The sequence below is a fragment of the Peromyscus californicus genome, unplaced genomic scaffold, assembly GCF_007827085.1.
Source record: "Peromyscus californicus insignis strain IS unplaced genomic scaffold, ASM782708v3 Scaffold_11__1_contigs__length_118956290, whole genome shotgun sequence".
In the NCBI taxonomy this organism is placed as follows: Eukaryota; Metazoa; Chordata; class Mammalia; order Rodentia; family Cricetidae; genus Peromyscus; species Peromyscus californicus.
Genome location: NW_026294402.1, coordinates 20862088 through 20884845, shown reverse-complemented (window position 1 = coordinate 20884845; position 22758 = coordinate 20862088). Strand labels below are relative to the sequence as shown.

General features: G+C 36.5%; 1 protein-coding gene across 1 annotated transcript in view; it reads right to left on the bottom strand.

The window, feature by feature from the left end:
* Septin7 (septin 7) overlaps positions 1-22758 on the bottom strand; it is a 49865-nt gene that overhangs the window by 1356 nt on the left and 25751 nt on the right. Inside the window, exons 6-12 of the mRNA XM_052755053.1 lie at positions 20088-20205; positions 16555-16647; positions 15093-15189; positions 13567-13618; positions 8919-9044; positions 3677-3812; positions 1059-1198 (exon numbers count right to left, since the gene is read on the bottom strand). Of these exons, the coding sequence (XP_052611013.1) occupies positions 1059-1198; positions 3677-3812; positions 8919-9044; positions 13567-13618; positions 15093-15189; positions 16555-16647; positions 20088-20205 (762 nt within the window). The remainder of the gene's footprint in view (positions 1-1058; positions 1199-3676; positions 3813-8918; positions 9045-13566; positions 13619-15092; positions 15190-16554; positions 16648-20087; positions 20206-22758) is intronic.

The window sequence follows — 22758 nt, the reverse complement described above, 5'->3', positions numbered from 1 at the left end:
AATTGTAGAAAATTTAAAATCAACTCAGGTGCCTTTTACTGCCATCTGCATTCTTAAATGTATGTGCTTTGACAAATGTATTTTCCTCTTTGGACAGAAAGCTCATAAGAAAGTCCAACAAAAATGGTTAAGTGTGAAGAAAGTGCCTCACCAAGAGAGTGTGTTCGAGACTCCTCAAAGGGACATCTCAATTTTAAATGACACTAATGATCAAAAGAAGAAACCTAATGTAGAAACACTATTGAGTTTTATACATAGTAAGAGGATAATTAGCTGTATTACAAATTAGATGTGTCATATTTACCTTTAAAGAATGTATTCTAAAGATATAATTGAAGCATCTCCTAAGGGCTGGGGAGCAGAGCTCCTGTCTAGTATATGCAAGGCCTCAGGTTCAATTCCAACACCCCAAAACCATCTTATCCAACACTTGAATTGAGGAGGTTAATAATCAATTATGATATGCTAACTGTAGAGACTGTTAATGAAGCTTCTCAATCATAATTATAAAAATTAAGCATGAAAAACATTTGGATTGAAGAAAATACTACTACAGTACACCAAATGAACCTATTCATACAAAAACATTTATCCATGAAAACAGCTGGGCTTGGAGATTATGATGATTTTAATGAGAATGCCCTCAGAGGTTCACATTTTTATTTGAATACTTGGCACCCAGTTGGTGGAACTACTTGGGAAGGATCAGGTGTTGTGGCCTTGTTGGAGGAGGTGTGTCACTGGGAGTAGGCTTTGAGGTTTCAAAAGCCCAGGCCATTCCCAGTTAGTTCTCTCTATCTCCTGCTTGTGGGTCATGATGTGAGCTCTCTCCTGCCATGATGGCATGTACTCTAATGAGCACTTTATTTAAAACTGTAAGCCCCAAAATAAACTCTTTCTTTGAAAAGTTGGTCACGATGTTTTATTACATTAATAGAAATGTAACTAAGACCGAGATGTATAATAGTCAATGGATTTTTAATTTTTAAAAATAAATAGATAAAAAATTCTTTTAAATATCAATACATCTATTTCTTGGCCATCCTGATATTAGTTACCTTGAAGAGTTCTGTTGCTCTAAAATGCGTTGCTGAGCTTCCCAGTTTGCTTTCTCTTCTTCAAACTGGCGACGTTTTTCCTCTAATTCTTTGTGTTGTGCTTCTAAATTCTTTTTCATTTGCTCATGGCGCCGCTGGAGCTAAATTAGAATCATAGATGAAACAACTGCTTAAGAAATTGAGACCAGATACGTTAGTGTCAATATACACTTGTGTCACAAGGCCAGAGTGCCACCTGGAAAGCACTGCTGAGATTTCTCCCACTGCAGAATCTGCCACCCAAGCTAATAACTCCAGAGAGTTACCTCAGAAAACAGAAAATAACGACTTTTTTTATAAAAGCAACAAACTTATATTTGTGTATATTTTATTATAGATAACTGTTATCTCATCATTTTTCTTAATTCACAACAACAATGGTGGTTGAATAGGAAAAATCATTATTCCTTCTGCTTTACAGACGAGGAAACAGCTATGGACTACAGATCAGAGGGCGACAATATAAAGGATTTAATCCCAAATCTCCTAATTCCAGGTTCAGATATCTAAGCCAGTAGCTAGAGAAAGTAGTCAGTGAAGGACCTGTAAGTACAAATGGATCCTGGTAATGGATAATGTCCCATAATTCCTGTAAAGGGGTGGGTCCCAAACATTATCCTTCATAAAATTTTACCTGGGATGCTGGCTAACAATACAGAATCCTAAAGCTTAATGTCAATCCACTAGATTAGAACCTTCAGGTGTTACATGGAGAGATCTGGATTTTCAATCAACAGGTAGGTCCCAATGATTCTAATGCTGGTGGTCCTTCCAAGGCCAAGAACTAATGCTGTACAGCTAACAGGTATTAACTACAGAAGCAAAAGCTTATATCTAATGGATCATCAAAAAAATACCTTCAATGCAGCACTAGCCAATCTGTTTCTGAAGAAAACAGTTAACAATTGAAAAGGACAAAAACAAAAGAAAATAAAGCTGATTAAGTCACTACACCAGATGCTCAATGACAGTTGAGATTACTCAGTTGCCCAGGAATTATATGCACTAAAGATTTATTGGTAAATTAGTACCTTGGATTTGAAGTTTAATATAATTTTGCATACAATTTGTTTTATTTGTAAACCCACAAAACCCCAACTTTTTATTTATTACTACTGCAAAGATTTCATCTAATTCCTATAAAAGGAAATCACATTTATTCCAAGGTGTGTCAAATCTGAGGTGAAACCTTCTTCATGACAGCAATTTACTAAGAAAACTGGAACACAAGAGAATGTAAATTTTGTACCAGAGTTGGTATAAACCAATACAAAGCAATCACATACACACAATTCAGAACAGTACTTTCCTCAGGGAAAGAGAGATGATATGTAAAGGAGAGGACACACAGGACTGAAATGAATTCATAGAGCTCCATTTTTTAAGCTGGGAAGTAGACTTACAGCTGTCTGCAAGTAAGTAATACTTACAATTATTTTACAAATGAATAATTTTCTAAGTAAACGCACAGTTCACAATCAGTTATTTCCAAGAAATCCTTGGGTCAGATGTATTGAGGAATAGAAAAATTTTCAAGGAGTAAAAAGCAACAGCCCTGAAAGCTGGCTGCTCAGATGGTAAACGTGGCTGCCCACAAGCCCTGAGCACCTGAGTTCAATCCCCAGACTCCACATGGTAGGAGGAGAGAACTGGTTCTCACAAGTGGTCTTCTAACCTCCATATCTGTGCTGTGATATCCATTTACCCAAACACAAATAATAAATAACTACATCTTATAAAAGGATATAAATTATGTTTAAAATATGCTTCCTGAAGTTATCGAGGGCAGCAACCATAATCAAAACATACACATGCTGTCTTTACGCTGACTTATGCAGCTGTAGCATTGACTAATATATTTTATATCCTTCCCCTCATGTGTATAAATAAGTGAGGATAGACAGTAATACCTACCGTATACATCCATAGCATGGACTTACAATATATGTCAGAAACTTGGGACTGCGTATGACATACTATGCTGCTAAGTATTAGCAGTTACGTCTCAAGTATTTGCAGCAGAATGGATTCAGGAATAAATTATATTAAGCAAGGCTAAAAAGGTTTCTACAATTTATTTGCATATACTAAATATATTTACATATGTAAATATAAGCTTTACAAACTTTATCTCAGGGATGTGGGTAAGCATATTGGAGTGGGGTTCTATGAAGTAAGAGGAGTAGACATATCTAATAGAAAAGCATTTGGGGAAAGGAAACTTGGCCCAGCTTTCTTCACAAGTCCTTCCCTGAGAAGGGCGCTGTTACTGGCATTTACTGGCAGGTGACATAAATGCTAGTTTGTTTAGGAAATGACTTATAATTTTGTTTCTTATTGTTCATTATAACTAGTAATTCATTGAAGGTATTTTGACTATTTTGTCCTTCCACTTAGTATACTGTATCTAAGCCCTTACATACTGAAATAATGTAAATTTACAATAAAAATAATACTTTTATTCCTCTACTTTATTAGTATGTTAAGTTATTTTTGAAAATGTATAAAGATATAATTTACATTTCAATAAATGGACTATTTAAAAGAAATCCTGAAAGGTTGTTAATTAAGCTGATTACCTCTGCTTCAGAGTCCTTCAATTTTTGAACTTTTTCTTTGACCTTCATCTCAAACACCTGTTCCATCTCCATCTCCATCTTCTTCATCTTGGCTACGTGTTCCCTTCTTTCTTCTTCCATCTGTGCCAGAGGGCTCCTGTCACCAACATTTAAGAAAAATCATTAAGGTCTATAAGGGAAAACTGCAATACTAAAGTCTGAATGGGCTGATAAAAACAATGAGATGTTGTAGATGCCATTATCATTCAGATGCATAAAAATATTTACATCATTTTAGACAGAAATTCCAAGTCTTATGTAACAGATGGGTAAAGAATCCTTCAAAAACTGTAAAATATAGGGCTGGAGAGGTGGCTCAGTGGTTAAGAGCACCGACTGCTCTTCCAGAGGACTCGGGGTTCAATTCCCAGCACCCACATGGCAGCTCACAACTGTCTATAATAACTCCAGTGTCTGACACCCTCACATAGATGTACATGCAGGCCAATGCACATAAAATAAGTTATTAAAAAAAAACCTGTAAAATATAAAATGTGCTCATAACCAGAGGTTAACAGAAGTTTATCTAAATCTCAATCTCTACAAATTATTACTATGAAGCAAAGCCTAAAATAAAATGTTAGGAAGGTATAAATCTTGTTGCCCTCAGGTCTAAAGATGACTGACCTGGCTAGTGTTTATGTGACTTGACACAAGCTTGAGTCGTCTGAGAGGGGGAAGCCTCAATTGAGAAAACGCCTCTTATAACGTCATTTTCTTAGTTAGTGATTGATGGGGGGAGGGCAAGCCCAGCCCATTGTGGGCAGTGCCACCCCTGAACTGGGGTCTCTAAGACGGTAAGTTGAATAATCATTAAGGAGCAAGATAGCAAGCAGCACCCCTCCCTGGCCTCTGCATCAACTCCTGTCTCAAGGTTCCTATCCTGTTTGAGCACCTGCCCTGACTTCCATCAATGATGAACTGTGATATGGAAGTGTAAGTATAATAAACCTGTTCCTCCCCAAGTTGCTTTTGGCCATGGTATTTTATCACAGCCAACAGTAACTCCCCCCCCCACCCCCCTAAGACAATAATATATTTGAAATAAACTGTAGAAGGAAAACCAAAAAGAAACATTCCCAGAAAAAAGAACTACAGAAAGTCATGTGATTTATTTTCCTTAAAAAATTATTCTCAGCATGAGGAAAACAAAAACGTAGCTAACCAAGTCAGTATAGAGAGAACATATTTAGTTTTATTAAAACTTCAAGTATTACAATCTCCTCTAAGATTTACTGATGTCACAACTATATTCATTATACTTTATTAAGGTAACTCAATTGAAATGCTTACGTTGACTACCATCCAATACCTAAAACATCATTTAGGTTACACAGACTATTTCTAGGCTCTTTATAACTAATGCTGACGAAAATCTATTCACTTAAATATTTTAGTGTCTTAAGTTTCAAGCATGTTCAGTGAGTTAATAAACATGCTTGAGTAGACATTAAAGAGTTAAATAAAAAAAATTAGTTCACTCTATGGACATTAAAGTTCATGGTTTCAAATCTCTTTGCTGCAAAATTGTGTTTAAATTTTTCATGTTGATACAGTCTACTGCTCTTGCTCTAGATTGCCCTCCAGGGGTAGAAGCTAAGTTTCTATGGTCGAAGACATAATTCACTTAAGACACAGGGGCCAGAGACTCCTGAGCTACAACTGTCCTGAATGCCTCCTCCCTGAGGACAAACTTTCATGGTACCAGATGCTACACAAGTTTTCAAAGAAGGGAAATAACCAACAGTCCTACCTAGGTATGATGCCTATGAATCAAAACAATGACCAGCATAATATGACAGCCCTAAGAGCGCAGCAGCGGCATGCATGCCTTGATGGATCAACAGCTCTCTAACTGATCTGAAGACCTGTTCAACAAGAGGGAACCTATGCCTGGTGCTGGAAACCTACCCAACAACCCAGGGAAAAACCTGTCCAGCAACAACCTAGTGATGGAGAACCTGCAAGAACCACTTTACTAAAACAGCATACTTCTTAACTACACTCTAAACATTTGTCCTTATATCCACAGGTAGGTATAGTTCTCACTCCTCATCAAGAGACAGAGACCATTAGAGAAAACCACAACTAATCAAAATGCAGAGCTGTAGAATCCAATTCCAATGGATTGACCTATAAAGCACTCCTGTTCCCAGGGAATCAGCAAACATTGTGCAAAGGGGTGAGAGGCAGATTGTAAGAGCCAGAGGATCAGAGTTTGCTATGAGATGGTGTCTCCTAGTACTATCAGAAACTATATTCATAGTCTTACTAACATGACTGCTTAAACATGAGCTGAACAAGAACAGGTATGCCAAAGTGATGGGGGAAAGCCCATGAGGCCTCCACCCTACACAAAGAATTACAGGCAAATAAGGACTCCTGAGAGTGGGAGAAATAGTCTCCAGGGAAGAGTACATACACTAGGTTATCCGATACCAAATGGTCAGCTCTGAAAACATATATAGGAGTAACATCATACAGACTGAGCAGGATATATTAAGGAATATATGTATATACCTATATGCATGTGTTGTGGAATATTATTTAAGTAAGCAAAGATATATTACATTTGTTCACACTGCAGTAACTGGGTAAAGGTGTGTTACTTTTGTTGATGCTGCATTTGTTTAATGATGTAGGGATGTTTGTTTAGATCTAGGCTCCAGAGAAGAGAGAAGGCCCAAGAGAACAATGGACATGCCCAGGGCCAGAAGCCAAGCAGCCCTCAGATAGACAGAGTCAACAAGAAAGTAAGAAAAGGTAAAAAACCCTGAGGCAAAAGGTAGATAAAAGGAAACAGGTTAATTTAAGTTAAAAGAGCTGGCCAGAAATGTGCCCAAGCTAGGCAGAGCATTTAAAACTAGTAAGTCTCTGTGTCATGATTTGGAAGCTGGTTGGTGGCCCAAAAGAAAAAGCCCGGTACATGCATGTAACAACAATGAAAAATGAGATCATGAATTTGAAAGAGACCGAGGAGGCTAGTAAATGGGAGGGTCGAGAGCAGTGGTTCTCAACCTTCCTAATGCTGTGACCCTTTAATATAGTTCCTCATGCTGTGTGACACCCTACCATAAAATTTTTATTAATTACTTCATAACTGTAATTTTGCTACTGTTATGAATTATAATGTAAGTATCTGTGTTTTTCAATGGTCTTAGGCAACTTCTATGAAAGGGTTGTTCAATACCCCTAATAGGGTTGTGATCCACAGGTTGAGAACTACTGGTCTAGATGGAGGCAAGGGAAGAAGGACATGGTATAATTATATTACAATCTCAAAACAGAAAAAAAAAATTTGTGGTAAGATTAAAACATCAAGTCAATTTATTTATAGGTATTATTAAACAGCAATTCCTGAGATAAAAAATTTTATGTTGAAAAGTATTTACACCAAAGTTTTTACACTAAAGTTTGTACAGACAAAGTATAAAGATCCAAGAATCAGGATCTTACCATATATAAAACTGTGGTTTTAGGCTATCTGACCATCATAGCACTCTATCCCTATCAAGAGGACAAGCAGCTAGACAGAAAGGACAGAGAAGAGAAAGGAAACAAACAAGAACAAGGAACAAGGATGTAATGATGTACTGCTGTAATTTAGATGACTTTTTTTTGGTAATCAGCATAAATAGGAAAAATGTTGAACTCAAGGGTATTTCTTCATACACAGAAAAACTCCTTATATCTATGTACAAACCTGTGTTATGTTTTATCAATTTAGGAATTAAGCAAAATTCTGAAGTCAAACTACACCAGACATACTGTGTTAATAAGCAGAAATCATCTTACCCCAATCAGAATGGCCAAAATCAAAACAACAAATGACAGCAGATTCTGGTGTGAATATGGGGGAATGGGCCACTTAAGTCACTGCTGGTGAGAGTGCCAACTGGTACAGTCATTATGGAAATCAGTGTGGAGGCCCCTCAAAAACCTGAAAATAGATCTTAAAACTAAATACTGCTGTGCAACTAAATCCTCTTGGACATATACCTAAAGGACCTATATCTCACTACAGAGGGACTGCTTCTCTTCATTCACTGCTGTTCTATGAACAATGGCCAGGAAATGAAAACAGTCCAGATGTCCACTATCTGATGAATGGATAATGAAATGTGGTACATTTACACTATTAATGAAATCTGCAGACAAGTGAATGGAACTAGAAAAATCACCCTGAGTGAGGTAACCCAGACGTAGAGAGACAGACAGGGCATGGTTTCTTTCATAGGTGGACATTAACTTTTAAGCTTTAGAGATGTTTCATGTAAAATATCCCCAGAGGTTAATGGGAGGGAGGAGTTTTTCCAAGGAAGCTGAAATACAATGCAGTGTTATAAAGAGAGAAAGAGGAGAAACCTAACAGGAAGGATTAAAGAGGGGTATGGGAGGGTAGTGTAGGAGGAAGCACAGAGAAAGACAGCTAACACTAAAGGTCTGAAAAAGCCATGTAGAAATCTACTGTAGACACTTTCTAAATATACATATAAAAAGGTTTTAAATGAAGTTACCCTATAACAGGGGGCAATATTCCAACTAGACACTTATGCGACCAAATAACCATCCCCAGGGCCAGGAAGGCTTTTGACTTATTGGCAAATGGGGCCCCATAAAATTTCCTAAGCTCTCAAATTACAGGATATTGCCAATGCTGTTATATGCCCTCCAGATTTGTTGGTAAGACCCTATTGATGAAGACATCACATACTTGAGTCATAGAACATGGAGAAATCTAGCTGGTATTCAATTTGGAAGTTGAATCCTCACTAGGATAATATGCATGCTACCAGGAGAAAAGTCATCAATCAAACCCTCCGAGCTACAATAATAAATCCACCACAGACCAAAAGGCACCCCAAAGTGCCCTTTCCAGCTGAGCCATCTTACTAGCCCAAAAAATTGTTTATAACTTTCTCTTCAAAATATATATTTACCTGTTTTGTTTTGTACTATGTGAATTATAAAGATGACCAGCAAAAGGCAAGAAAATATACAGTTCTTTACTTAACAACAGAAAAATAATCATTCCAACAATTAAAAGACATAAAACTACCAAGACAAAATTTAACAGCATAATTTTCTGCTATTATAAATAGAGAATATCACTCAAATTTCATAATGAATAACAAGAATTTCAGACAGAAAATGACGTATTTACCATGTAAACACTTTTTTCTGTACAAAAATATATACGTACTTAGTAAGTTGTCCTTTATTCTTGTTGTTATCCACTCCATTGTAAGTCACTGCTGCTAGTTTTCTGCTTCTATAGTTCTCATAGTGTACATTATTAGTAACATCTTTCAAATCCTGCATGTGTGTTCTGTCATAAACAGCAAGAGGTTACTACTCATGTTAAAGGCTTTGACACAATTAACAATTTCACCAACACAAAATATTAAGCAAGACAACATTTATGTGTTTTCATTTACAGACAAAGCAGAAAAAGACAAATAAATAGGTTTAGGTTCCAAATGAGCTTTCAAGAGCCATGAATCACTCAAATTACCGAAGAAGAAATTTTCTACCAAAAAAATAGTCATTTCCAATAGTTTAATTGAGAAAGGAAAGTGGATTACTACTGAAGCTCATAATCTAGCAGAAATTGTTTTCCTTTATACAATTATTAACAAGGTAACATAGTTTTCACAGGTTAATTTATATAAGAACCTTTATCAAGTTGTTTACCAACTAGGGAATCTTGTTTTTTGTTTTTCTGAGATAAGGTTTCTCTGTGTAGCACTGGCTTCTCTGGAACTCCCTATGTAGACCAGGCTGGCCTCGAACTCATAGAGATCCTCCTGCCTCTGCCTCCTGAGTGCTGGGATTAAAGGTGACCATGGCCTGACTCCAACTAGTCAATCTTAATTTAGAGTAACCTTCTGTTTATCAAAGCTGTCCAGTGAATGTGCTGTTTTGGGCAACTTTTCTATCATATATAAAATCAAGACATGGGATAAAGTATACAATTTATAGGATGACACAATTCTTTAATGATTAAAGATGATAAAGACTAAGTAATAATCCTCCCTTTTCTCATTCCCCATTACACTCTGAACTTCCTCTATACCACCTTTATTATTTTACCACAACTTGCTTTGGAAGACAAAAATAAAGATAGTGTCTTGTGCTTCCTTACATCCAAATCCCATCCATTATAAAGAACCTTATCCCACATCATGAACACAAAGTAACTTAATTATCTGGTTTACCTTCTATTATCTGACATTTCTATGCAGTTCTCTAAAAGTTTACTTCTCTTAGTACTAGTTTGGGTTTTCCAGACTCCTTTCTTTGTAACCCGTCTACCAATACACTGGTCTTCTCTTCCAGGCTCAATACTCCTAAGCTTCTACTGCCTCTACTTCAGTTAAGTTGGGCAGTTCCCAATTCCTAGAACACCTGGCAGGTGAAATGGAACAGCTCATGCTAATTTATTAAATCTTTTGGGACTGGAATTAAGTCGTAAGTGTTAACAAATTATGTATTTAACTATATTGTGAGCTTATCTTTAACATAAACATGTATCTCTTTTGTATTCTTGACACAGATAAATACCAGATAATAGGATCTTTTAAAAATATAATAATTACATACAGAAGATAAGATAAATAGTATTTTAAGAATGTATCACTGTGTGAGTGTCTCCAGATGGAGACTAAGGATAATTGTATGATGCTAACATGAAACAGTATTTTTAGCAGGGTGTGGGGATGCACATCTGGAATTCAAACATTTGGGAAATGGAAGCAGCAGGATCAGCTCAGCAGGCCAGCCTCAGCTACACAGAAAGTTTAAGGCCAGGCTGAGCTGCATGAGACATTACCTAAAACTACACTAAAATTAAAAACTAAAGAAAAAAACCCCAGTATTTTCTATAATTTAATACACATTTAATTGTTCTATCATTAAGAAACATTATAATAAAGTAAATTTATAAATAAAAATAAGATACTGTTGAACTCCTATATTAGTGTCAGTTAGCACAGCGACTATCTATTCACTAAACTTCTGCTCTGCGACTGTCTTATTCTGACATTTACAGGCTGGGTATAAAACTGCATTTACTTCTATTCATGTTTTATTTTTTCCAATCCACTCCTCCATCTGGAAAATCAACAGAAGTTTTCTCCAGTTACAGGAATTTGCTTTTCTAAGTTTCCACTGCAGATATCACTGCTCTCTCCTCTCCTTATGTTCTTTTTCTATGTGATTTCTGTGCCACCCATCCCTACACCCTCAAAATAGTGTTTCATCTTTCTTCTTCTTCAGCTGCTTTCCTTGGTTTGCCTAGAGCAGCCAGTTCTTACTTAGCCAAAATGACCCTTTTTTGAATTTACATCTTTCTTAGAAGCAAGTGTAATTCCTAACTTTAGCCTGTAAGGTAATTACTTGAGGCTTAGACTGACAATGACATTTCCTTTCTTCAAATATTTATTAAATAACCAGTAGGTACCTTCATCTTAAAGACAGCAGCTACATGAAACACTTATCCTCTTTATAGCAAATTACTAGAAATTTTATTTTTATATTATGTGTATGGGTGTTTTGTCCACATGTATGTCTGTGTATCAGTTACGTGCCCATTACCTGTGGCAGCTAGAACAGTGTACTGGATCCCCTGGAATTGGATTTAGAGATTTGTGAACTACCATGTGCGTGTTAGGAATTGAACCTGAGTCCTTAGGTCTTTAGCCAGTGCTCTTAATCACTGAACCATCTCTTAAGCCCAATACTAGAATTTATATTTTCATACATGTATGAATTGTCTTGCTGATGCACTTATTAAATCCTCGTACAAGCTGGTCAATTTCCTCTGCAATACTTATACTAGGGACTCCTCCTTACCAGTTCTGAGGCTATGCACATTCAAAGTATCTTCTGGGACCCTTCTACAATGTTTTGAGATATGTAGGTAATTACTGATTATATATTTTAAAATACACAAGAAAAAGTGATGTAATACAACAGTGAAAAAGTGATGTAATACAACAGTGTTAAGCAGAGTATATTTAAAATCCAGATGGAACATAATTATGTATTTCAACAGTCCTTACAAGCTGTCATGAGACATTGTGTTTGTTTGCTTGTTTGTTTGTTTTGAAACAGGATCTCAGATGTTGCCTTGGGTGCTTTGGAATTCATGTACGCTAGGCTGAACTCCCAACTCACAGATGTCCACCTGCCTCTGCCTACCTAGCACTGAGATAAAAGGTATTGCACCACCATGTCCTACTGAATGAGGTACTGTATTCTTTAGAAGTTGCTCTATAAGAATCAAAACAAGAGAGAACAATTGGTACTAGAACCTAAAGCATGTATTCTAAAACTACTGTGAAGGCTTCCCTTCATACATACTTGATATGCTCTTACAATGTGAAGCCTAGTAACCCCATTTTTTTAACCTCTATTCTATCATCTACTTCCTGACAGAGAAACCTGGTCATGTGTTCCCTTGAAAAAGATGCTGAATTCTTTAATGTCAAACTTTCTCTCATTGATTGTATAGCTTCTGAGGGAGCAGTTTGAGTTTTGTAAAACACCCTTTTCATTATGATAATGACCCTGCTATTCCATGATTTCCAATTATCATTCATAAATGTGTTACAGTCTCTACAGTGCAGGTGAGATTCCTGTGTACTGAGAAAGCGAAGAGTAGTGTGAAAATAAATACATCAACTTATGATGTACATCTCAAACCAAAGCTTCAGGAGAGTACATGGCAAGGGCTTGGGGAAAACAAGATAAAAGAAGAAAGTGAATAGACAGAAAAGAAAGGGATATAATATAGATTAACATGAAAACACTCTATCTAGCTCATTTTGATCACCTCTCTGCTCCGATCTTCTCCAATTCCACTATAATTTCTGCTCTGCTGCTACTACTCTAATTCAAGTCCTTGGGTTTCTCTAATCAAAATATTCCCTATGTCCTACTCTCCTAACTTCCCTTCTCTTTCAGTATCAGGAAATGTAGTTTAAAGAACTAGTAGGAAGACTGGTTTTGCTTATAAAGTTCCAGTACATTAAAATGCTCCATTTACCAGCTACTAACCTGTGTACCTTTAACACTCAAAATACTTCTTTTTCTCCATTGGGATCCTCCCCTCAGGGCTCGGGGAACTCCATAGAAAAGGGAATGAGGAACTGTGGGAACCAGGGGATTCTCCAGGACACCAGGAGAGCACAGCCCGTGAAATCAAATATGGGAGTCCCAGAGATTGAAGTGGCAATCACAGAGCCTGCATGGGTCTGAGCTAGGTCCTCTGCATGTATGTTATGGTTGTTGGCTTGGTGTTTTGGGGGACTCTGACAGTGGGAATGGGGGTGTCTCTGACTGTTCTGCCTGCTTTTGGGACCCTTTTCCTCCTACTGGGTTGCCTTGCCCAGCCTAGTATTATTGTATTTTGTTGTGCCGTGTTCGGTTGATGTTTCTGGGAAGTCTGTTTTTTTTTTGAGGGAAGACTGGGTTATCAGGGGTGGACTGGGAGAAAGGGAAGATGGGGGGAAGTGGAAAGGGTGGAGGAAGAAGAAGCTGCAGTCAGGACATATTGTACGAGAGAAGAATAAATAAAAATTTAAAAAAAAAGACTGTTGACCAAAAAAAAGTATGAGACTAATTTTTCTTTGTATTCCTCACTTTATAACCTGCTTTATATTTTTGCTAATGACTTTGAACTTGGATAAACAATGTAAGTCACTGCCACGCATTATTAATACTTCAACAGGAGAACAAAGATGTCAATTTAAAGTAGCTCCACTTACAGAGGCACAATCTTTCCAACTAACTTTATTTAGGGTGCTAAAAAAAAAACCTTTGCTATTTTCATTTTTGCTCATACTTACCTTATCAACATATTTCTTAGAATTGTAAAATCACAATGTTCACCATTTTCAACTGTAGAAAAAGAAAACAGACCACACATATTAATTTTAATAAAGCTTATCTTTTCATAGGAATAAGGAAATAAAACCAAGGAAAAATATTTAAACTGCCTCCATGAGAATTTTATTAAACTTTAATACCATCACAGAACTCCAGGGAATAATAGGCAAATGTACCCTAATACTACTATTGTAGCATTTTAAAAAATACTACTTTTGTGTGTATGTGTGTCATATGTATGTGCATGTTATCTATGAAGGAAAGGTTGACATCAGCTGTTTCCTCCACTCTCAGTTTTATTTACAGAGGCATGATCTCTCAACATTTTATCTACTAAACCACCTCCCCAGCCCTTCTTCATGTAGTTTAATCCTAAGTGATAGCCATGTAATAAATGAGCCCTCTAGAAATAAATACTGACAATCTGAAAGAAGAAAGATGTACTTCCTCCTTATCAGTACAGAATATATTTATTATATGATAAATTAAAAAACCTTAGCTGGGAGGTGGTAATCCCAGCACTCAGAAGGCAGAGGCAGGTAGAACTCTGTGAGTTCGAGGTCAGCCTTATCTACAAAGCAAGTTCCATGACAGCCAAGGCTACACAGAAAAACCCTTCGTCAGAAACAAAAACAAAACAAAACAAAAAACAAAAAAAAACCTCCTTAGGACAATCAAAATGAAAAGGCTAGTCAAGAGCTCTAAGATTCTTTATTTAAAAAAAAAAAAAAAAAGACAGAAAACAAACAAACAAAAACACTAAATGGACATAGCAAGGAAGTGGGCAAAACAAACAAACAAACAAACAAAAAATCCCTATAAGTAAAGCAATTGTTTCAGAGCATATTTCTAAGAGACGTGAAAGTTCTAAAGCCTTAAGTCAGTAATTGCAGGTCATCTGGCAACAAAGTTGAGGGTCCTTGGGCAAAATAAGAGATAAAGACAGTAACTTGGCATGATTTTATAAAAATTATACAATTATTCAAATATATCAACACATATATCTAAACAGCAACTCCAACTAGTACAGTATAGATTAAATATTAGACTAAACTAATATAATGAATACAAGCTTATAGTAATATTTCTATTGCTAATAGGATCTCTGGAGTTTGATGTCATCACTAAGAGTTTCTTGGCATTGAAAAACCAACAAACTAGTAAAGTAACTGAAAAAGTTGACCTTCTCCTTGAGGAAAGAAGAGGCACTGGTCATGATTGTGGCTGGCTCTCTCCAAACTGCTCAGTTTCCAAAGATTCACTAGATCCTAGGAAATTACCTGAGAGCAAGGAAAACCCCTGCACTACAAGCATGCTTTCAAACAAGACAGAAACTGGCTTGATGGTGGTGCAGGCATAGTCAAGTGGAGCAATGACAACTGAAAGCCCAGAGTGCATCAGACACTGTATAATTTATATTACATACACTACACATTTCAGCACCTTCATGAGACCTTACACTAGTTACCACTGAAAAGAACCTTACCTTCAGCCACACCCCAAGGATACTGCCTTCCTCTGACTCTTTTGCCATTAACTTCGATGATAGTATTACTACCTACCACAGCAAGAGGTAAACGATCCTATAAAACAAAGTGTTATTGTAAAGAGTTCTCTATAGTACTCATGATGCAATTATAAATAATTTTCAATAGTCAACACATTAACAAAAAAAAAAATCATTTGGATAGTTCCTATTTTAACTCTTACCAGCCAAGCAATAAATATTCAGGAAATTGGTTTTTTGGTTTTCGGTTTTTCGAGACAGGGTTTCTCTGTATAGTCCTGGCTGTCCTGGAACTCACTCTGTAGCCTCAAACTCACATAGCTCCGCCTGCCTCAGTCTCTCAAATGCTGGGATTAAAGGCAGGCACCACCATGTCCAGCTTAGAAATTGTTATTCAAACAGTATTACCACCAAGGTAAAATGATGGATAAAATTGCACTTTTGTTGACATTTTAAGAATAATATGGTATGCATTGGTCAAACTGTTAAATTTTACTTTAAAAATTGTCTCATATGGAGAGATATAGAATAAAAAATATATTGGTATTTGGGAGAAAAGCAAAAGGGGATAAGATCATGCATGAATCTATCTGATCATTAACCTTAACAATATGAGGTACAGGAAATATTCTATTTTCTAAACTGTAACTTCAGAATCTCAAACTCACTTTTGGAATTGTATTCATTCATTTTTAACACAGAGTATAACTTTTCAATATTTTCATTTTCAAATATAGAAGAAGCTATTTTGTAAAACCTCTAAAATTCTTCATTCATCAGACATAAATATTCTAGCAATTATATAGTAATTGGATTATGCATGTACATAAGACCAACATTCACTAAATCACTTTAGCTCCAGATACTCAAAAACAATATTTTTTTTTGGTATTTCGAGACAGAGTTTCTCTGTGTATCTTTGCACCTTTCCTGGAACTCACTTGGTAGCTCAGGCTGGCCTTGAACTCATAAATTAAAACACACAAACTTAGAAGTCAGGTGTGGTGGCACACGCCTTTAATTCCAGCACTCAGGAGGCAGAGGCAGGTGGATCTCTGTGAATTTGAGGCCAGCCTGGTCTACAGAATCAAGTTCCAGGACAGTCAGGACTACACAGAGAAACTGGGCCTGGGGGTGGGGGGACGACAACATGGATGGACATCGACAACATATCAAATGGTTTTCTTAAGAAGAAAAAAAAGTATATAAACTTGAAACCAGTTAACAGAAAACCGTTTGTGATGGTATTCACCCACCTACTCCGTGCAATGCCCTGCTCTATGTGTTGCTAATCAAAGGTAACTGTAAAGTTCATAAACATTAAGAAATATCCATGTTTGTTTATGTAAGCCAACTATTTTAAAAATGACACTTTTGTTCTTTCACATTAGAGTACCATTAGAAGGCCGAAACACTTCACTGCGCATAGAAAAGAACCTACCTTTATCTTCTTAACCAGCTTATTCTCTTCTTCATCATCCGTTTCTGGAAATTCATATATTTTAATTTTATGTTCTTGGATTTCTTTCATTATCTAAAACAGAAGTAGAGAAAGGGCACCACATATAATATTGACATTAGCAGTATTTTTCCTAACTCTTTCCTGGATTTTTATGAGACACCTCAGTTTCTGGTTCTTTGTTATTCACATTTAAATTCCAAAACCTATTACTGGGGAACAGGGAGAGGTAGTAAAGGTGCTTCCCATGCAAGTCTGGAAGATTTATAAAGGTAGAAGGAGAAAGGCATAAAGAAACAAACCAACTCCACAAAATTATCCTCCAGCATCCACAAGTAGGACATGGCATGTGTACCATCTTCCCTACACACACACACACACACACACACACACACACACACACGTACCATCTTCCCTACACACACACACACACACACACACAGAACAAGATGAAATTTAAAATATGTTTAAATTCAATTACTTCAGAAGTATCAGATGATCCTATGGTTGTCATCCCAAAAAGAATTCTAAAAAGAAAGAATATTCTAGAATGTCATTTTTCCAGTTAGTCTCTATTAGAATGGCGTTTTGTCATTTGTTTAAAGTGAATGAGATCCTTTCTCTTAATGTAACTTTCTATAAAAGCTAAAGCAACAGAGTTTAAAGTGATCTAAAAATAGTAGAAAAGGGTAAGTAGAAAACACAACATTAGCCCCAGGAGAGGGTTTACACTCTAACAGAAAAAGTCATTACATGAACAAGTGTACATACATAAATCAAAGCCTAGACAAGCAAGTAAGGAGAAAACACACACTAGAAGTAAAGAACCTTAAGACTTAATAGTATCAGAAACTACCTAGTTCAAACCAAATTATCTTGTCCAAGAGGATTTGAAATTCACAAGTGAATACAGACATCCAAATAACTGTCACTTACCCATACAATTCAAACTCCAAAAACAACCTTCCCCTGGTTGTACTTTTACTACAGTGCTACTCTCACAGCAACAGTCTCTAACAGCAATATAAGGGCTGTAAACAAAATGAGTTATGTGACTACATACTAAACAGAAACAAACAGAAGCCCTGCATGGTGGTACACACCTGTAATGCTAGCACTTGGGAAGCTGAGACCAGAGTACTGAGAGTTTCTTGTTAGCCTAGGCTGAAGAGTGAGAGCCTATCTCAAAGAACAAGTTAAAATGGCCATCAATAGGGCCATGTCTTTAACAATGGACATGTATCTACTTTAAAAGCAAATCAATGGACGGGTGAGGTGGCACACACTATTAATCTCCACAGTCAGAAGGCAGGTGGATCTCTGTGAGTTCATGAGGCCATGTTGGTCTAACTAGTGAGTTCCAGGCCAACCAGAGCTCCAGTGAGACCCCATCTCAAAGAACAAACAGTGAAAATAAATACTTGGCATAGTGACTCATGCTTTTAATACCAGCACTCAGGAGGCAGGGGCAAGAGGATCTCTGTGAGTTCAAGGGCAGCCTGGTCTATAGAGTGAGTTCCACACAGTGAAGACTACATAGACAGATACCTGTTAAAAAAAAAAAAAGAAAGAAAGAAAGAAAAAGAAGTAAATGATGACTAACTAAGAAATAGATACAACAGCTGTCACAAGATAGTTGATCACACTGTATGAAGAGACTCTGTTTTACCTCACCTGCCTAAGGAACCTTCTGATTGGTTTAATAAAGAGTTGAATGGCCAATAGGTAAGCAGGAGAGGATAGGAGGGACTTCCGGGAAGTAGGAGGAACTCTTGGGGGGGTGGGGGGGATCAGAGAGGCAGGTGTTCACTAGTGAGACACAGAGGAAGTTGGACATTGTTTACTGAGGAGAGGTCACGATGAGCCAAGTGGCAGAATGTAGATTAATACAAATAGGTTAGTTTAAGTTTTAAGAGCTAGTTGGGAACAAGATTAAGCTAAGGCCAAGCTTTCATACTTAATAAGAAATTTCCCTGTCATTATTTGGGAGCAAGTGGCCCAAAGAAAGTCTGACTACAAACAATCGCTAGCTTTAACAGCAGTGGTCCTTAATCAGAAGTTACACATTAAAATTACATAATTGAGCATTTTTAAAATAAGTGCTAAAGCCCCAACTTCCTCTATAGAACTAATTGGTAGGGATTATGTTCAAAACTTATTTTGAAAAAATTCCAAATGATTTCCTGAGTAAGAAACATGACTCTAAGCTCACAGAAAAGAAACTTGAGGCTAGAAGCACAATACAGAGGTAAAGGATATGCACCAAAGGCCTTGGATTCAATGATGAGTGAAAGAAAAAAGGAAAAGGCATGGGGAGAACCAGTGGCATGTGATCAATCTGAAAGTAGAAATCATTACTAATCCATCCTTTTACCTCTAACTTCTCAGAATAAATCCATAAAAAGATACAGACTACTCAAGGCAGAAACTTAAGAGGTAAGACAGGAGAATTGCCTACTCACAGAGTCTAGTCTGGGTTATAGAGACCCCATCTCAAATAACAATGAAGAAAGAAGAAAAAAGGGAAAGAGGAGGAGAAGAGGCAGAAAAAGAAATGAGGAAAGAGGAGAGGATGGGTAAAAAAGAAAAGAATGAACAGGAAGAAGAGGGGGGAAAAGAAAGGAAAAAAGAGAAAACATATCTGTGGTGAAAATATTAGTAGCAAAAACTGTATTTAAGATGCCAAAATTCGTATGAATTTAACACCACTTCAAGAACGTTTTTCATTTTGTAACAAGTTTCAAGGTATTCTAAAATTCATATTTGAAAGGTTTTAAAAGGTATTTTGTTACATAGAAGCTTACAAAGATAATAAGATAACAAAACTCTAAGGCTTATTTTGAATATAATACAAAATTGTTGTTATTTTTTTTAAATATTGACCTAAAATAAAAAATAGACTATTGGAATAGACAGACTTTCAGAAACTTAATTTAGATTTCATAAATGTCATATATAACAAAGCAAATACAACAAAATGAGAAAAATTTATCATTAAGAATATTATTACAGCCTGGCAGTGGTGGCGCACACCTTTAATCCCAGCACTCAGAAAGGAAAGGCAGATGGTTTCTGTGAGTTTGAGGTCAGCCTGGTCTTGAGTTCCAGGATAGCCAAGGCTACACAGAGAAATTCTGTCTCAAAAAAACAAACCCCTCCCCCCAAAAAAGGGAGGAGGGGAATTATTATTGCAATAATAGGGCATGAGTTTGGGGAAGGTAGCTTAAATGCATGTACATATGTGTGTATATGAATATACACATTAATATGTATTATCTTCTAAGTACATTTATTTTATTAAGTAATACAAACAAAATTAAGATTCAAGAGAAAATAGAAAAAGCATATGCTGTGAGGACAGCACTTACTTGGATAGTCTCCCCAAGTACATGAATGGGATTGTCCTCCCACTCTAAACTAAAGCTAGAAGATAAATAGACTATACTGCACTAAAAATAATAACAGCATTAATTAAGCGTGGTTGGAAACCCAAAAGTTAATTCATTCTTGCTTACCTGTTTTTTAAACTGTTGGCATTCCTCTGGTGTGAGTGTGTCTGCTTTGGCAATTAGTGGGATGATATTCACTTTTTCATGCAAACGTTTCATAAATTCAATATCCAATGGTTTAAGTCTGAAATATATAGTATTTAATATGACTGAATCTATCTGTTTGAAGAAACAGATTCTTCACATTAAATACAATAAGATACTTTACTTATCAGAAACACTCTGAAGATGTATGTACTGGGTCAGCCAACAGGCAGAACAAGACTTTTAAGAAGCAATAGAGTAGTTAAGAAGGCTTTTTGACTCTTGCCTTTGAAACATCCTGGTCATTAAGTTTTGTCCTAAAGAGGAATTGGAAAAAACCAGAAAGGCTCCTAACAGAATTTCCTAGAACCAGCTTTATATTTATTAATGTTTACAAGATGGGTGGAGTTTTTTGTTTCCCCCGAGAAAAATGGTAGTCCTCTTTCAGTATATATAATTCTTGCTGTCAATTATCTTTCTCAGACAAAATGCTAAAAAGTCAATCTTCAACATGCCTCTCTGTCCATCATAATCCGGCTTTGGCTCTATACTTTCAAGACCAAATACTTCCACTATGGCACTTACCATCACTAATTTGCCCAGAATGCAGCATCTAAAATATTATTCCCTCACCTGCTCTTCTAGAATCCTTAGGACTCTCTCTATAAGCTAGATCTTTAACATGTGATTTCTTCAGAATTCTCTGCTAGGTCACCTTCAATTTTTAACCCTATATTCTGTATGACTAGCATCACTACAATCATTTAGGGCCCAAAATTACCAAATCTATACCCACTCAAAACTTCACTCTGATGGTCAAGACACTGTCTAACCCAGTAGTTATGCTCCCACAATATGCCATGTTCCTCAGAATCAAGACCTCAATCTGAATCTCCATTTTTCTCTCCTCTTCTATGTTTCCTATCTTAGTGCACGACACCACGATGTATCCAAACACTTAACCCCAAACACCTAGGATTGTTGGTTCTTCTATCCCTCATTTCCTAAGATATACCAAGACCTGCATGAAAGACACATATGTACAAACACAGACTCATTTTCAACACTTCAGTTCAGGCCACCGAGATCTCCACAGAGGACAACTATGTAAGCCTTTCTGGTTTCCCAGCACACCGTGCACACAACTGCCACCTCAATCTGACAGAATCATTCGTTACTTGTCTATCTACTGAAAGCCATATTCCTTAGCTGCTGTGGCTCACTAAGATTGTGAAGACAAATATTCTCTCCTTAACCACCTTTCATTCCAGTGTGCCAGGATGACTTAACTTCTCACAGTTCCTTAAAAGTTCCATACTTGGAAGTGTCATAGGTTACATCCTCTGCCTGAACATTCTTCAGTCGCATATTCCTTTTATTTTGCTTCCCTCATCCTTATTCATTCTTTTGGACATGGCCGACAGTTGAGTTTCTGCATGGAATCCTTTTCCAGATGAAGAAAGACCTCTTCTAAGTGGTCACAGTACTTTATGTGCTAAGCACTAAAACATTTGCCCTGTGTTTGTTTTTCCCATTCTAACACTAAAAGATCCTTTTAGTTGAGTGTTTTTATCTCATTCATCTGTGTTTTTAGCACCTAGCGAAGGTACTAAAGGTCCCTAAATATTTGTTGACAAAAGAAGTAAAATGCTATCATTTTTTACATGTCCTTTAGAAGCCATACTGGAGACTGAATCTACATATCTAGAATGTTCCAGAGACTAAAATTAATGCACCACAGTAATAAGTCAAGATAATGGAAATATCATTCCAAAGGGCATTCCTTAACTGTATAAGGAACAATGAGAAAAATGGAAGTCTGAATTCTGTCATATTTTTATTGACTGATACTTACTTAGTAAGTAGTATTTTTAAAAATGATTAAAAACAGGACATGTGAGGCCCGATGCAGTAAGTATTCTCTTGTATGGTAGTAAGGCCAACTAGTATACAATCAGAACAGAAACATGAGGTAAGGAGACAGATGAGGAGAATTTAGGTTTACTTCCTACTTCGATTCTCTTTATCTTAAACTATGGAATGTTCTGGCAGTCAGAACATGAAGCACAATAGAAAAAAATATGGCTGGAACAACGTCCATCATCTGTACTATCTGTAAACATATTCGCCTCACCACTGCCAACAGAAACTATCCTTAGGACCAAACTGAGATTTGCTTCTTCTCATCCTTATCCAACACTAAATAAAAAAGCTGTGGTCTATTCAATCTTAGATAAGCAAATATTTATGCACCATTTCCCAGTTTATGCTCATGAATGCCCACCACTTCATTAAGGAATTATATCACAGGTTTGTAAAGTGTTATTCCTATTTAAACAGGAACAAAGGTAAAATTCAGTTTAAAACTTCAGTGAATCTTAATAGCAAACAATACAAAACATCAACATCAAATTTTCAGTTTTCATACTTACACCAAGGATTTTATATTTAAAATCAAAACATAAGCTCTGCTTTAATTCTATTATTTAAAACTATGTATTTAGCATATGGTATTGCTGTGGGATGGTCTGTATGTCAAGTGTGTTGCTGATTGGTTAATAAATAAAGCACTGATTGGCCAGTGGCCTGGCAGGAAGTATAGGTGGGACAAGGAGGAGAATAAAGCTGGGAAGTGGAAGGCTGAGTCAGAGAG